The sequence below is a fragment of the Salmo salar genome, chromosome 21, assembly GCF_965601325.2.
Source record: "Salmo salar chromosome 21, fSalSal1, whole genome shotgun sequence".
NCBI lineage: Eukaryota > Metazoa > Chordata > Actinopteri > Salmoniformes > Salmonidae > Salmo > Salmo salar.
Window position 1 is genome coordinate 27,561,908 of NC_138311.1, and position 14,385 is coordinate 27,576,292.

Consider the following 14,385-nt stretch of genomic DNA (forward strand, 5'->3'; position numbering starts at 1 on the left):
ACTGGGCTGGAATAATACATTATGGCCTTTTTCTTGCATTTCAAAGACGGTACAAAACAAAATCAAAAGAACGGTTGTTTTTTTTCTTTGAATTATCTTTTACCAGATCTGTTATATTCTCCTACATTCCCTTCACATTTCCACAAACTTCCAAGAGTTTTTCCTTTCAAATGGTACCAATAACATGCAAATCCTTGCTTCAGGGCCTGAGCAACAGGCAGTTAGATTTGGGTCATTTTAGGCAAAAATTGAAAAAAAGGGGCAGATCCTTAAAAGGTTGGGCTTGTAAGTAAGCATTTCACTGTAAGGTTGATACCTGTTGTATTCAGCACATGTGACAAATAAAATTAGATTTGATCATGGCTACTGAATGTGTTGCCTAGTCTGAAATCAGTCTATTGCCTACCACCCACTCCTTGCTTACTGTACACCCCATCAAATTATTTCTTCCCTTGGGAAATGTCTACTGGTAGTGTTATTTTTGGAGTGGGCATGTTTGAGGTGTCTGAGCATTATGCAGATGTCACTTACTGGTACAAGATATATCAACATTACATACAATATGTATTCATTATGAACAGGCACTGCAGCATAAGGATACTATTTAGATAATTACATTTTAGTCATTTAGCAGACACTTATCCAGAGCGACTGACAGTTAGTGCATTCATTTTAAGATAACATATCACAGGCATAGTAAGGCATAGTAAGTACACTTTTCCTCAATAAAATAGTTACATGTATCAGCAAAGTCAGATCTACAAAGGGGGGTTCAAGTACAAGTGTATACTAGATAACACTTTGAAATTAATAACACATCCTTCTGTAATAAGAACTCATTCACTTTACATGTTTGTTTAGGGATTTTATTAATAACATATTCAAATGTAGATTTTACTAGGATATCTATGGGAGGGACATTGTGGAATAAGGATTACTGATGGCTGGTTTATTTCAATACATAAGTGCAAGCATACAGCGACTGTTCTTATCTACAACAGCCTGTTGTTCCAAGTGGGTTAAATGCTAAAAATCAATAACTATGCTTGCTATCAAACATCACATACATACACATAATTAATTACAACCAAATTCACACAAATATCATGATGTATTTGCTTACAAGAGTAAACGCCGGTCTGTCTAAAAGGCAAGCTTGTCCCCGCCCCCTCGCTGACCAAAAACTTGCATGAATTCGATTTGAGTGAAGGCTAGCTAGCTTGTTATCCTACATCGACTCATAGCAAGTCCACAATCGTGGAGTGTACATTTGAAGAGGTATGAGCATTAACTATTTTAAATGTGTATATATATATGAAATCCATAACATATGACAGGAAGTGTATCTTCTTTCACTATGCCTTACCGGTCTTCCCGCTTTTTGTATCAAACTATGTTTGCTAGTTAGCTGCTAGCTAACTAACGTTAGCTTGTTGATCCGCTAACGTTATGCCACATGCCATGGTGGATGCATTAACCTAACTAAAAACAATAACATCAAATCCTAAATACTACTGAAATGAATAGTTTTCAGACGACTTTACAACGACAAAATAGCTTTCTAAAATGACTTGCCTACGATGTACCTCATATCCAAAATCCAACTTTCGACACGTTTGCTATTAACGTTAGCTAGCTAGGTATAGTGTTAGCTAATGCCAACGACAGCTTGCGCTTTGTGCGGTCCAGTTCGCCGTGTTGATACGTTATACGGTTAGCCAAATATAAATACGCTTTCTTAATGTTATAGCTAGCTAAATCTAATTTTATAATCGAGCAAATTACTCCGGAATTTTCCCCTCACCGCTCTCGGAAGTCTAGACAACACTGTAAACTTAGCCAGGATTTCCGGCTCCTTTGCGTTTGCCCCTCTGCTGTTTTGTTTCCGTTTCTTCCATTTCCGTTTCAAAGTTTTCCAGATTATAAGTTTCATAGTATATTTTCATCGACATTTAAATCAGTTATTTTAGTGAATACGTTTTTTTACAGTCAGTATCAATTGTGTGTTTCACATGAGACACGACCCCAGTTTGGCGCTTGCCTCACCCCTCCACGTAACATCGCTGACAAATATGCTGGCTAGCGAGCTTTGTATTGCTACAACATTGTAGAGCTATGCTACGCGTATAATGTGCATTCGTACCGATATATATATATATACACACGAAGTGTTTGCTTTAAATTGATCAAGTTTATGTCATGATTTATAAAGTAATGGCCCACCGCAAGGCCTATGCGTTGGAGAGGCCTCGCCCTGGAGTTAGTACTTAAGCGCACACAACTCTCTGCCGCCCAATGAGAAACCGATGAACTCTATTCATCAAAACTGTCAGTCACTGGTCATGAACCTTGTAGATTTGATTTTTTTTAAAGCATTTTACTTGGTAAATTCCACTTTTCATGAAATGCATTCAAGGTAATTTAGTAAATGTTTTACTAAAGTGACAATTGTTGCTATTCCTCAATGTTATTTTAATTGTATATGAAACAATATACCACAGTTATGACGTTGGTAACATGTTTCATAATAGCAATAAGGCATCTCCCGGTTTGTGATATATGGCCAATATACGTATCTAGGCACTCCATGTTGTGTTGTGACCATGAACAGCCCTTAGCTGTGGTAAATTGGCCATATGGTATACTGGCCATACACCACATCTGATTGGTATATTGCTTAAATATACCAATCAGCATCCAGGGCTCAAATGACCTGGTTTATAATTGATGATATCTGATGTGAAGCCATTTGTATGTATTTTTAACATAATATCTGAAAATAATTGATGTAATCTAAATGTTGATTGATACTTACCCCCTGCCTGTCTTTTCCTCAGAATAGGTTTAATCTTGGTGTACAGCGATGTCTAAAAGCGAGACCGAGGAGATGATAGAGATCGAGATCGATGGACAGGAGAAACAGGAGTGTCTGGAGGAGGGGTGTGTGATATATTTTACAATGTGAAAAGGCACCCATAAGCCCATCAATTCAAACCCAGCTCCCTCCCTACTACTGATGACTTAACGTTACTGTTTGTGTGTTTTTGTTTGTGTGGTTGTGTCATTTTCAGGGTTGAGGAGCAGACCATCACATCAGCCGATCTGATCCAACAGGACATCGACATCAATGAGCCAATCGGTAACCTGAAGAAGCTCCTGGAGCCCCGTATCCAGATGCCATTGGACGGATATGAGATCTGTCTACAGGACATCCAGGTACTGATAGAGGCCTGTATTTAAGGGGTTGAAATATCTGTCCAACCTGATCAGACCTGATACTAATGGAGAGTCTCATGTGTTTTAGAGTTTATCATTTGATGGAGAAATATGTTTAGCGTTATCTCATTTATTTTGATCTCCCTTTCTGACCCTCCCATTTGCTCCCCCCTCTCTTATTAATCTGCCCTTTTCTCTCTCCCGCTCCTGTCCACTTTCTTTCTGTCTTTCCAGCTACATCCAGACCACAGCCTCTTTGATCAGGGAGTGAAGACCGATGGCACAGTGCAACTCAGCCTACAGATCATCACCAAGCCAGGTACACACATAAGACTCTGCACTAAGACTTTATCAAAACCCAGGCACCCAAACTATAGACGCACACAAATGCTGCACCATAACAATTAGACTGTCGATACTATTGAATCACTCTAACCTCCACTCACCCCCCGCCTCCTTTCATCCAGGCGAGGAGAAGCTGAACATCCTGGAGATCGTGAAGCCGGTGGAGACGGTGGAGGTGGTGATCGACCCAGATGCAGCAGGGGAAGAGGGCACCCTGATGGAGGAGGAGGGCCAGCTAATCGCAGTGGAGCGCTCCTCCCTGTCAGACGACACGTCGGAGCAGGTGACCCGCTGGGCCGCCGCACTGGAGGGCTACCGCAAGGAGCAGGTCCGCCTGGGGATACCCTACGGTGATGAGTACACAAACACACGAATAAGACACAACACAGACACACGCACACTCTGAAACACAAAAACATAATTAATCAGGCAGTTACACACCATTGTACAGAGTGAGGCCAGTTTGCTGCAGTTGCCTTGACATTTTTAACAGACAAAAAAGCTGTAGTCCGCATCATCACACTCTTGTAATGTGTCTCTCCTCTCAGACCCAGTACAGTGGACGGCAGACCAGGTGATCCACTGGGCAGTGTGGGTGATGAAGGAGTTCAGCATTGACGAGATGGAGGTGGGAGGGATTCACATCATGGGTCGCCACCTCTGCCTCTTAACCCAGGATGAGTTCCTGCAGAGGGTCCCCAGTGGAGAGATCCTCTGGAGCCACCTGGAGCTGCTTCGCAAGTGTGAGTGTGTGAGTCACTGAGTTAGTGTGTTAGGGTTAAGGGCTAGCCTAAGTAGAGCCATAATAACCATATTGTTTACACATGCTTGGTCCCTTCCCACTGAGAACAGACATCAAATACAATTATTTTCGTCACATTTATTTTATTTATTTTTTATTTAACTAGGCAAGTCAGTTAGTAACAAATTCTTATTTACAGTGACGGCCTAGGAACAGTAGGTAAACTGCCTTGTTCAGGGGCAGAACGACAGATTTTTTTACCTTGTCAGCTCGGGGATTTGATCTAGCAACCTTTCGGTTACTGGCCCAACGCTGTAACCACTTGGCTACCTGCCGTCACATGCACCAAATACAACAGGTGTAGACTTTACTGTGAAATGCTTACTTACGAGCCCTTTCCCAACAATGCAGAGTTAAAAAGGACAAAAAAATAGCACAATCAAAAAAGGAAACGGTAACACAATAAAATAACTATAACGAGGCTATATACAAGGAGTACCAGTACAGAGTCAATGTGCAGGAGTACAAGGTAGTTGAGGTACATGTAGGTAGGGGTAAAAGTGACTAGGCTATCAGGATAGATAATAAACAGAACAGCAGTGTGTGTGGAAATGTGTGTGTGGTGTCAATATGCGTGCTTGTGTGTGAGCATATGTAGTGTGTGTTGGAGTGTAAGGGTAGTGTGTGGGTAGAGTCAGTGCCCCCCAAAAAAGGGTATCAATGCAAATAGTCAGGGTATCCATTTAATTAACTGTTCAGCAGTCATATGGCTTGGGGATGGAAGCTGTTCAGGAGAATTTTGGTCCCAGACTTGGCACTGCTTGCCGTGCGGTAGCAGAGAGAACAGTCTATGACTTGGGTGGCTGGAGTCTTAGACCATTTTTTTAGGGCCTTCCTCTGAAACCGCCTGGTATAGAGGTCCTGGATGGCAGGGAGATCGGCCCCAGTGATGTACTGGGCCCTACACACTACCCTCTGTAGCACCTTCTGGTCAGATGCCAAGCAGCTGCCATACCAGGCAGGGATGCAGCCAGTTAGGATGCTCTCAATGGTGCAGCTGTATAACTTTTGGAGGATTTGAGGGCCCATGCCAAATCTTTTCAGCCTCCTGAGGGGGAAGATGCGTTGTCATGCCCTCTTCACAACTGTTACGGTGTGTTTGGATCATGATAGGGCCTTAGTGATGTTGACACAGAGGAACTTGAAGCTCTCAACCGCACCACTACAGCCCAGTCGACATGAATGGGGGCGTGCTTGGCCCTCTGTTTCATGTAGTTCACAATCAGCTAATTTGTCTTGATCACGTTGAGGGAGAGGTTGTTGTCCTGGCATCACAATGCCAGGTTTCTGACCTCCCTATAGGCTGTCTCATCGTCGTCGGTGATCAGGCATACCACCGTTGTCTCGTCGGCAAACGGAATGGTTGTGTTGGCGTTGTGCGCGGCCACGTAGTTGTGGGTGATCAGGGAGTACAAGAAGGGACTAAGCATGCACCGTTGAGGGGCCCCCGCATTGAGGGTCAGCGTGGCGGATGTGTTGTTGCCTACACTCACTACCTGGGGGCGGCCTGTCAGGAAGTCCAGGATCCAGTTGCAGAGGGAGGTGTTCAGTCCCAGGGTCCTTAGCTTAGTGATGAGCTTGGAGGACACAGCATTCTCACATAGGTGTTCCTTTTGTCCAGGTGGGAAAGGGCGGTGTGGATTGCAATAGAGATTGCATCATCTGTGGATCTGTCGGGGCGGTATGCGAATTGGAGTGAGTGGGTGTCCGGGGGTGTCCGGGATGATGGTGTTAATGTGAGCCACGACCAGCCTTTCAAAGCATTTCATGGCTACAGATGTGAGTGCTACGGGGCAGTAGTCATTTAGGCAGGTTACCTTCACGATCTTGGGCACAAGGACTATGATGGTCTGATTAAAACATGTAGGTATTACAGACTGGGTAAGGGAGAGGTTGAACATGTCGTCAGTCAAGACACTAGCCAACTGGTCAGCGCATGCTCTTAAGTGTTCGTATTGTTAATCCATCTGGTCTTACTCACATCGGCTACGTGGAGTCTATTCCACGTTGATTTCATTGAAATTATGTGAAATCATTGATTCAACCAGTTTGTTCCCAGTGTGTTCAGATCTGAAAATTCTGAAGGGATAGAGGCTAGGAAAAGGGGTTTGAGAGCCTGGGCAAGCATGTTAATTGAAGTTGGTTTTAGCTCATACTGTATCTGTCCCTGTTCTTTACAGATGTGTTGGCCAGTCAGGACCAGTCTGGCCAGGAGGCCACAGTAACCATTGACCAACGTACGTTTATTTCCTTTCTCTGACTCACTGTCACCCTGAATGCACCTACCACACTATCTTTCCTCTGTGTGAGTTGTTGCCTGTAATAAAAAGCATGAGCTGGCGCACACCCAGAGAAAATGATTTTAATGTGGAGGTGCTGACTAACGGGAAATAAACTGTAAGCTATAAAAAGAAAAAAAACACCATTGTTTCGGCATCACTGTGCCTTCTTCAGGGTCTGAAGAAGGCACGGTAATGCCGAAACATTGGTTGTTTTTTACCCAATAAATTACCGGGGGAGCGCAGGGTTTATGCTTCAGTATATATATAATATATATATATAATATATAATATATACGTAAGCTATAAAAAAAACACCAATGTTTCGTTTTATTTATATAAAAATATATATATATATATAAAGCGAAACATTGGTGTTTTTTTTGAAATTTTTTATAGCTTACAGTTTATTCCCCGTTAGTAAGCACCACCACATTATATCATTTTCTCTGTGTGCACTTTTAATTAGGAACACCAAACTGACCATAGATCAGTGTCTAACTCAATCATGTATGTTTTTGAGTGTTTGAACCTTCTGTCTCCGCCACCAGAGGTCCAGATCATCCCGGCCGCTGTGCAGACCTCGCACACCACCATCAAGGTGCTGAAGCAGAGCCGCGGCCCCAAAACACCCCGCATCTCCGGAGGAGAGGAACGCAGCTCACCTGGCAACCGCACAGGTACGCATACATGTGTGCGTACACCTGAAGAGCATAAGTCTTGATGTTTTTTATGAGCGCCTTAATGGTGTAAGTGTATGTGCTCAAATCTGATGTGGATGTACACACACACACACAAACGTCCTCTCACCTGTCCTTGCAGGTAACAATGGTCAGATCCAGCTGTGGCAGTTCCTGTTGGAGCTGTTGACGGATAAGGATGCTAGAGACTGTATATCCTGGGTGGGAGAGGAGGGGGAGTTCAAACTCAACCAGCCTGAACTGGTGGCCCAGAAATGGGGCCACCGCAAGAACAAGCCGACCATGAACTACGAGAAACTCAGCCGAGCACTCAGGTATTTGTTTTCCCATTTTCCTCTCTTAAATTTCCTTTGCATAAATTCAATCTCTTATCTTATGTCTTGAACTCTCTTGTCTTGTTTTATTTGAGCCCTTTGGCCTATGATAGGGCTAAATTGAAAGGTTTCTTACAGAAGAAATATGAAATTCATATGCATAAGCATGGTAGCAATTGAAAGGGAACAGTTTGTAGGTTATGGGAAAATGATTAGACCAAATGTGCGTAAACAACAGTTAACCTGACACAAGACTGAATTCAAACATTACACTCTAAACCTTTTGTTCATTTTACATTTACTGTACTTTTCGCCGCATTTGTTGATAACTAAATATGAACATACTGTGAATACATTCAGTCACATGATTAGGATATTCCTGTAAAATGTGTGGTAGGTGCAACATAAGAAGAAAACAAATGACAAGGATTTGAGTGAGAGGACTAACTGGTGTCTCCAAGTGGACACACACTTCTCCTTAAGTGCACAAATCCTAAGTCATTTCAATGCTCTTTTATGAAAAACGTAATTGAACTATAATGTGCTTTTTTTTTAGCTCTCCTAGCTGTGCCATTGAGGAACTAGAGCAAGCACACTTGTAGTTGTTTTGTTTGGAACACAATCCTGTATCCCCATCACACAATTATTGTTGTTTACTCAATCCAAAAACGGCCCATTTATAAATCGCAATCTGGGTCTGGTGGGCATCATTTGAAAGCTTGTTCTTTTGCCAACATGACCAGCTAAGTTATAAAATCCAATCTTAGTGTTAGGCTTTCATAAGGCTATTCGTAGATATTTTGGTGCACATAGAAAGATTCAGGTGTGTGTGTTCCACAACAAATGATCTTAAAAATAGACTGAAGTATTCTGTTCAGAACAACCCAGGGTATGACGCCATGTCATCTTGTACCTCGAATATAGTGATCATAAACGTTGACACTGTAAACGACATGAGTGTTTCATGGAAATGTGAGAAAGGAAAAATCAGAATTAGCTCCACCCACATCCGTTCCATACACCAAATTTAACAATGTGCATTTCATAAATATTCTAATAAATGTGTTTACATAAACACGTCTGTAAAACCACAATGAGGACAACGTGGTTTTACAAATGTGTTTATTAGAATATTTATGAAATGCACATTGTTATATTTGGTGACGCGTATCTTCCCTCGACTCCACCCCATTCGGTGCATGGAACGGATGTGGGTGGAGCTATGTCTACATAAGGGTGCTAATAAATAAAAAAAACTCACAAGCTCTGACGATGGCCGTGAGGTCGACACGTAAAGCTTAGTAAAGAGCAGTGATACTATCAAGAGCAGTGTGCGGGTTTCTTCTTTTTTCTCATCTTATTCAACTGTTACCGTGCACCTGCAAAAAACATCGCTCAGATGTGCAAGTGCCTTTTTGAATTATGATATGGAAATGTGTAGTGCACATTTGGACAGTTTGGATTGCTTGTATGGCATCACAGTGGTATTTATTATAATCCTCAACATCTCATCTTTCAAAATACATTGAGTCCTCTTTACAGCATTTCTCTCACTCCGATAACAAAACATTTGCAAAAGTTGCCCAATTAGCGGGAGGGATGTGGGCAACTTCTTGTCGTGTGCAATGCTCAAGTTCAGAACAGCTGTCAGTCAAAACCCATACAGCGCTGTGAAACGTAGAGCCTGGGCGCTGGCCATTTATAGCATGTTACTGTACAGCCACTGCATTCCAATTTAGGTGCTTATCGGTGCACAAATCTGCCATTTTCAATCCCTATACAGGTATGGGTGTAAAAGGATACTTAATCTGATTATTTTCTCAGGTATTACTATGACGGGGACATGATCAGCAAGGTGCAGGGCAAGCGCTTTGTCTACAAGTTTGTGTGTGACTTGAGGACTCTGATTGGCTACAGCGCTGCTGAGCTCAACAACCTGGTGACTGAGTGTGAGCAGAAGAAGCTGGCCCGCATTCAGTTGCATGGAATTGGCCAGCCCATCACCACTGTGTACACCTCCACACAGGACAGCTGAGGGGGAGGAGCCTGGGGCTCTTTCATAAGGGTATAAGTTGCCCATAGGCACAGATCTAGGATCAGACTACTATGACCAGCCCTAAGCTTAACCATTAGACGGTGGAAATGATAAACTGACCTTAAAACAGTGTCTATGGGCAACTTCATCCTACTCCTTTGGGTTTGATTGGAGACGGGGCTGAGGCAGGATGGGGAGGTTGTTTTCTTATTTTAACCAGGGCGGGAGAGTGTCTGTGGATATTGTGCATGAGCGTTAGTGTGCCTCAGTGTGTGTGCATGAGCATTTGAGTGAAAGAGTGTCTGTGTTTGAAATATGAGCTTTGCATTTTTTTTGTTCATTTATCTGTAGCTTAGTATCGTTTCCATTGTATATACCGGTTCTCCATGTTTTTGATAGCCACAAGGACAGTGTATTTTCATATTTTCCATTTATAAATGATCTGTTTTGTATTTTATTTTGAGTGTCTTTTTCCCTGATGAGCTGGACATTTTCTGTCCTCCAGGGGGAATAAAGTTTCACGTTTTTTCCTAAGGACTCAGTGTAACATTGCTCCGATGTAATGTGTATGCACAAACACACTCTTTTGCGCCATGATAACGTGTTCAAATGTTTTATAGTTCCTCCTATAAAAAAAACACTTGTCATTCACACATGATTCAAGCTCTGTCATGAATAGAACAGAGATCTGTATGTACATTACATTTTTTTTATTGATGGGATGTGTGTAGAAAGCTTTGTAAAGGTACAACAAAAGTCAGAATTAATGAAAGATAGCACGAGTATCCTTGACAACACATTTACCTGATTCAGTTTGTGTGTGTGTGTAGATCTGTGGAATAATTGCACAATATGAATGTCACATTCATGTCTATTGGAGGCTGTAGTTTGACTTAATTTTGAGAGCTGGTATGTCTGGTCTCTACTACTGCCTCTAAATACTGATCCCAGATCTGAGGTGTGTTCAGTGAGGTGAAACATTCTGAATGTTGCAGATAGAAATGTAACACACTACTTAACAGACAATGACATCTGTTCTACATAACACATTTCAATCTAAACATTGACGTTGTGCCCTCCATATCAGGACCCAGATTCACAAAACCTTAAATGTATTCTTAACTGCCATTTCTTCCTTAACTATAGATTTAAGAAGAAAATTAAGTTGCTATTCCTCCAAGGTTATTGGGGCGGGGGGAATTGTGCTATTTCTTATGTTTTGCCTTGAGAAAAACATTGATATATTAGATTCTTGAAAATAATGTTCTTAATTCCAAGATATAGCTAAACCCTTGTCTTAAACTCAGGGCAGTGAGGGAAAAAGCTCATGAAAGCAATTGAACATCATCTGAAAGTTTCAGTATTGATTATTTTAAATCCAAGAACGTGTTTTAGAACAGTATTTTCAGTAAGGAATATGCTAAACACGTTTGCCATGGCTAGCTAGACATCTTAAAAAATTAAAAAATGGTAAGAAGATATGAGACGTTCGTAAGAAAATAAGATTGTTGAGGAATTGCACTTAGGAGCTTATTTTTGCACAATAAGTGTTTTGCGAATCTAGGCCCAGGTCCCTGTATTTAACCTCGCACACATTTGTCCGAGATCAATTTTACCATCAATAAACTGGTCTGAGGTCAGTATTTCTTTAGCCTCTGCTTTTAAAGCCAGGAGGTCTGAGACGTAATGAGAGATTTGACAACAAAACAAGCAAGAAGGGGGATATCCACCACAAAACACAGGTACACTGTACATGTATCAAACACTGGAGGGAATGTGTGTGTGCAAGTGATGATAGGAACGGTGACAGGGAATATCAGATTTGTACATTCTAATCTTTATCGCACTCAATCCCCGCCCCCTCTATCAACTTAATCTAATTCTCTCTTACACACCAACTCCAAAGCGCCGCACACACCAAGCCGACACAGCACAAAGAGAGAGGGAGTGATAGAGAAGGGATGGGGAGCAGGGCTGTTGGGGGGGGGGGGGGTCTATGGGACAGAGATATTGAGTGATAGAGAAGGGATGGGGAGCAGGGCTGTTTGGGGGGGGGGGGGGGGTCTATGGGACAGAGAGAGGGAAAGAAAGAGTGAAAGCCTGAGAAAAATATGAATTATTTCTGTTTCCATAAATTATATTCACAGATGATATAGGAATTGGAAAGATAGGGTGAAATACTGAGATTTCTGGAATAAAATGAGGAATGGAGCTGAAACACAATTCTATGGACATGGAATATCAGTTAACAGACAGGGAATGCCGATAAAGATAGCAGTAATACCAGTAAATAATCTGACTAAATGAGTGCATAGAACGCAAACAGTAACACAATCGACTTCCTTTCAGATACTATTACACTTCATATTATATTACATATAGAGCATTCAGCCCATGCAGCTAAGACAGAATGAGGCATGGGGAGGAGAAAACAAAGGAGAGCACAGATTCTGTTTAAAGCATGTCTCTGTGACAACAAAAAACAGATTCGAAATACTTTTCTCTTCATATCACAAGATCAAAGAAGACACTAAAATGTTCACTCCTGCTAAGTGTACATGTGAGGCCCAGTCCCCATGACAGGAGCCAGGTTCTCTATGTATATCCGTCATCAGTATCACCATGCACTACATTTAGTTAGAGCTTTTCTCTGCCTTGTTTCAATACATTTTGCACAAAATAAAAACATTGAATATTTCTTCATTTACATATTTCCGATGACATATATATATTTTTTTGTATATATGTTTTTCCTGAAAAACAAACCTGAAACTCTTGGGATATAATCCTGCAGAGAGGAGCTCAGGGTAGACTGAGCCCATCCTCCCTTCGCTAGCACTAAAAGCTGTTATGTCATCACCAAAAACATCACAGCCGTCATCTGAGGGGCAGTGGGAGAGGAGTGCGCAGGAGAGATGGAGGGAGGAGGAGGGGGAGAGCAGAGTGCTTCAGAGGGAGGAAGATTACAGGTGTATATGAGGCCTCTGTTTAGCCCTCTTAGAGATGTGAGTGCTGTACTGTGGGGGAGGGCCAACCCACAGATACATGGACTGATAAATCAATCAATGTGCTTCTCTATTTTGTACAAACGCTACAGGATCTCATCTGTGATTGGCTAAAAATGTGTAGGTGAAGAAGGATACCCTTGTCTGACTAATGGCAGCTTATGGATGTTGATGTGCTGCACTCTACGAGGAAGGGATGGAGAGTGTGTGGCTTGGTTCCATTTTGGCTCCTAGCCCCTTGGCCTTCACTACCCCTGGGTAGCTATACATAATAACACAATAGATTTATGTGGAGCTTCAGTCATACTGGTTTCACCTATCCAGTCCTTTAAGATCCATTGAAAATAAGAGTAGGAGCTAGGATAAGGGTTTAGGGACCAAAATGGAACGGGGGCCTAGGTGTGAGGGGTTAAGGAGGGTTCAGGGTCAGTGAGGGATCAAAGGGTAGCTCCTTAGTTCTGCATCTGTTCGAAGAACTTGTAGGTGGGGTTCTCATAACCGTTCTGCTGCATCTTGGACAGGTGTCGCTCCTCTGGGGACACTGCAGCATCCACCTGCAACACACACACACACCAGGTTAACACACAGGTACAGAACACACACGCACAGACAAACACAAGCACGCACGCAAACACACACACACTCTCTTTCCGTCTTACCTCGATGACTCCGTGATGGATGGAGGTGTACTGCTTCTTCCTCAGCATGATCAGAGTGATGACGATGACTGTCGCTATGACAACCCCGCCCACCATCAGCCCAATGATGGCACCCTTGTTGGAGCCAACATCCTCAGCAAAGAACACCTGGTAATAATCAACACAACACCTGTCAATAAAACTGAATATGGTGAGTATTTGTTGAGTGTTTCTGCAGGTATAGACTGTGATGAGAACTGTGTTTACAAGTCTCCAATGCACAGATAAACCATTATAGAAATGTTCCCGTTTCTATCATAAACATGTGAACTACTGAGCCAGTTTGTGATGTATACATGTACGAACATGTACCAGTGTATAGGTACTGAATGTTTCCGTACCAATTTTTGATGATGCACTTCATAGCTGGCGCTTTGCCTCTCTCCCTTCTCCATCCGCACCACAGGGAACTCCTCAGGCCTCAGGGCAGAGACTCAACACACACAGAGAGAGCATCATACACCATCCAAACATACACACATAATCAAAGAGACAAACACAACCACAACCGAAACCACAAACATACCCATACAGCATAAACACAATCATACACATACACACTTACCAGGCCGGGTGGGCAGACCTCTATCTGGAACTGGACGAGCGTCAACAGGTTCAACTGTTTTAACAGAGGAAACATTAACTGACAAAAAGCTTTAGAACATGACCAATTCAATAAATAATGCATGAAACAGCTTGTTCTGTGTGTGTATTTCTGTGGTTTTCTAGGCTGTGTGTTAGGCTTGTTGTGTTAGTGTGTTACCATGGTTGTCGGTGTTGGGTTGGTTGAAACTCTCTGGGTGGATGAAGCGGAGTCTGTCCAGGCCCATACCAGGGTCCAGAGGGGCAGAGCTGTAGGCCTGGTCAGGCATCAGGGCATCGTTCCCATAGCTCACCCTGACATCAGTCTGCAAACACAGGATACACATTACTGACTTTCAGGGTGTGTGTCAAGTAAACTTCAATAACAATTATATTTTAGATTTTTTT

General features: G+C 42.4%; 2 protein-coding genes across 5 annotated transcripts in view; one reads left to right on the forward strand and one right to left on the reverse strand.

Annotated features, from left to right (window-relative positions):
• Positions 1 to 1,153: 1,153 nt before the first annotated feature.
• LOC106582145 (GA-binding protein alpha chain) lies at positions 1,154 to 10,222 on the forward strand. Of its 3 annotated transcripts, none has more exons than XM_014164922.3 (10): positions 1,154 to 1,278; positions 2,838 to 2,940; positions 3,072 to 3,216; positions 3,451 to 3,535; positions 3,684 to 3,911; positions 4,110 to 4,304; positions 6,544 to 6,600; positions 7,194 to 7,322; positions 7,465 to 7,657; positions 9,482 to 10,222. In XM_014164922.3, the coding sequence occupies exons 2-10, from the start codon at positions 2,864 to 2,866 to the stop codon at positions 9,690 to 9,692; spliced, it is 1,320 nt and encodes a 439-aa protein (XP_014020397.1). In that variant the 5' UTR covers positions 1,154 to 1,278; positions 2,838 to 2,863; the 3' UTR covers positions 9,693 to 10,222. The 3 variants fall into 3 exon arrangements, with proteins under 3 accessions (XP_014020397.1, XP_014020398.1, XP_014020399.1); XM_014164923.3 differs by having other exon boundaries at positions 1,179 to 1,278; positions 2,843 to 2,940; XM_014164924.3 differs by lacking the exon at positions 1,154 to 1,278 and adding an exon at positions 2,399 to 2,416.
• A 165-nt stretch (positions 10,223 to 10,387) lies between these two features.
• Positions 10,388 to 14,385, reverse strand: part of LOC106582144 (amyloid-beta A4 protein) — a 36,147-nt gene continuing 32,149 nt past the window's right edge. For both annotated transcript variants that reach the window (XM_014164921.3, XM_014164920.3), the window contains exons 13-17: positions 14,159 to 14,303; positions 13,961 to 14,014; positions 13,737 to 13,828; positions 13,357 to 13,503; positions 10,388 to 13,251 (exon numbers count right to left, since the gene is read on the reverse strand). In XM_014164921.3, coding sequence (XP_014020396.3) covers positions 13,150 to 13,251; positions 13,357 to 13,503; positions 13,737 to 13,828; positions 13,961 to 14,014; positions 14,159 to 14,303 — 540 coding nt within the window. In that variant the 3' untranslated portion in view covers positions 10,388 to 13,149. The remainder of the gene's footprint in view (positions 13,252 to 13,356; positions 13,504 to 13,736; positions 13,829 to 13,960; positions 14,015 to 14,158; positions 14,304 to 14,385) is intronic.

Coding starts and splice junctions, on each gene's coding strand:
- LOC106582145 (XM_014164922.3), top strand. CDS start 2,864: ATGTCTAAAAGCGAGACCGAGGAGATGATAGAGATCGAGATCGATGGA. Junction 4,305..6,543: donor CCTGGAGCTGCTTCGCAAGT/GTGAGTGTGTGA, acceptor TGTTCTTTACAG/ATGTGTTGGCCAGTCAGGAC. Junction 6,601..7,193: donor CACAGTAACCATTGACCAAC/GTACGTTTATTT, acceptor CTCCGCCACCAG/AGGTCCAGATCATCCCGGCC.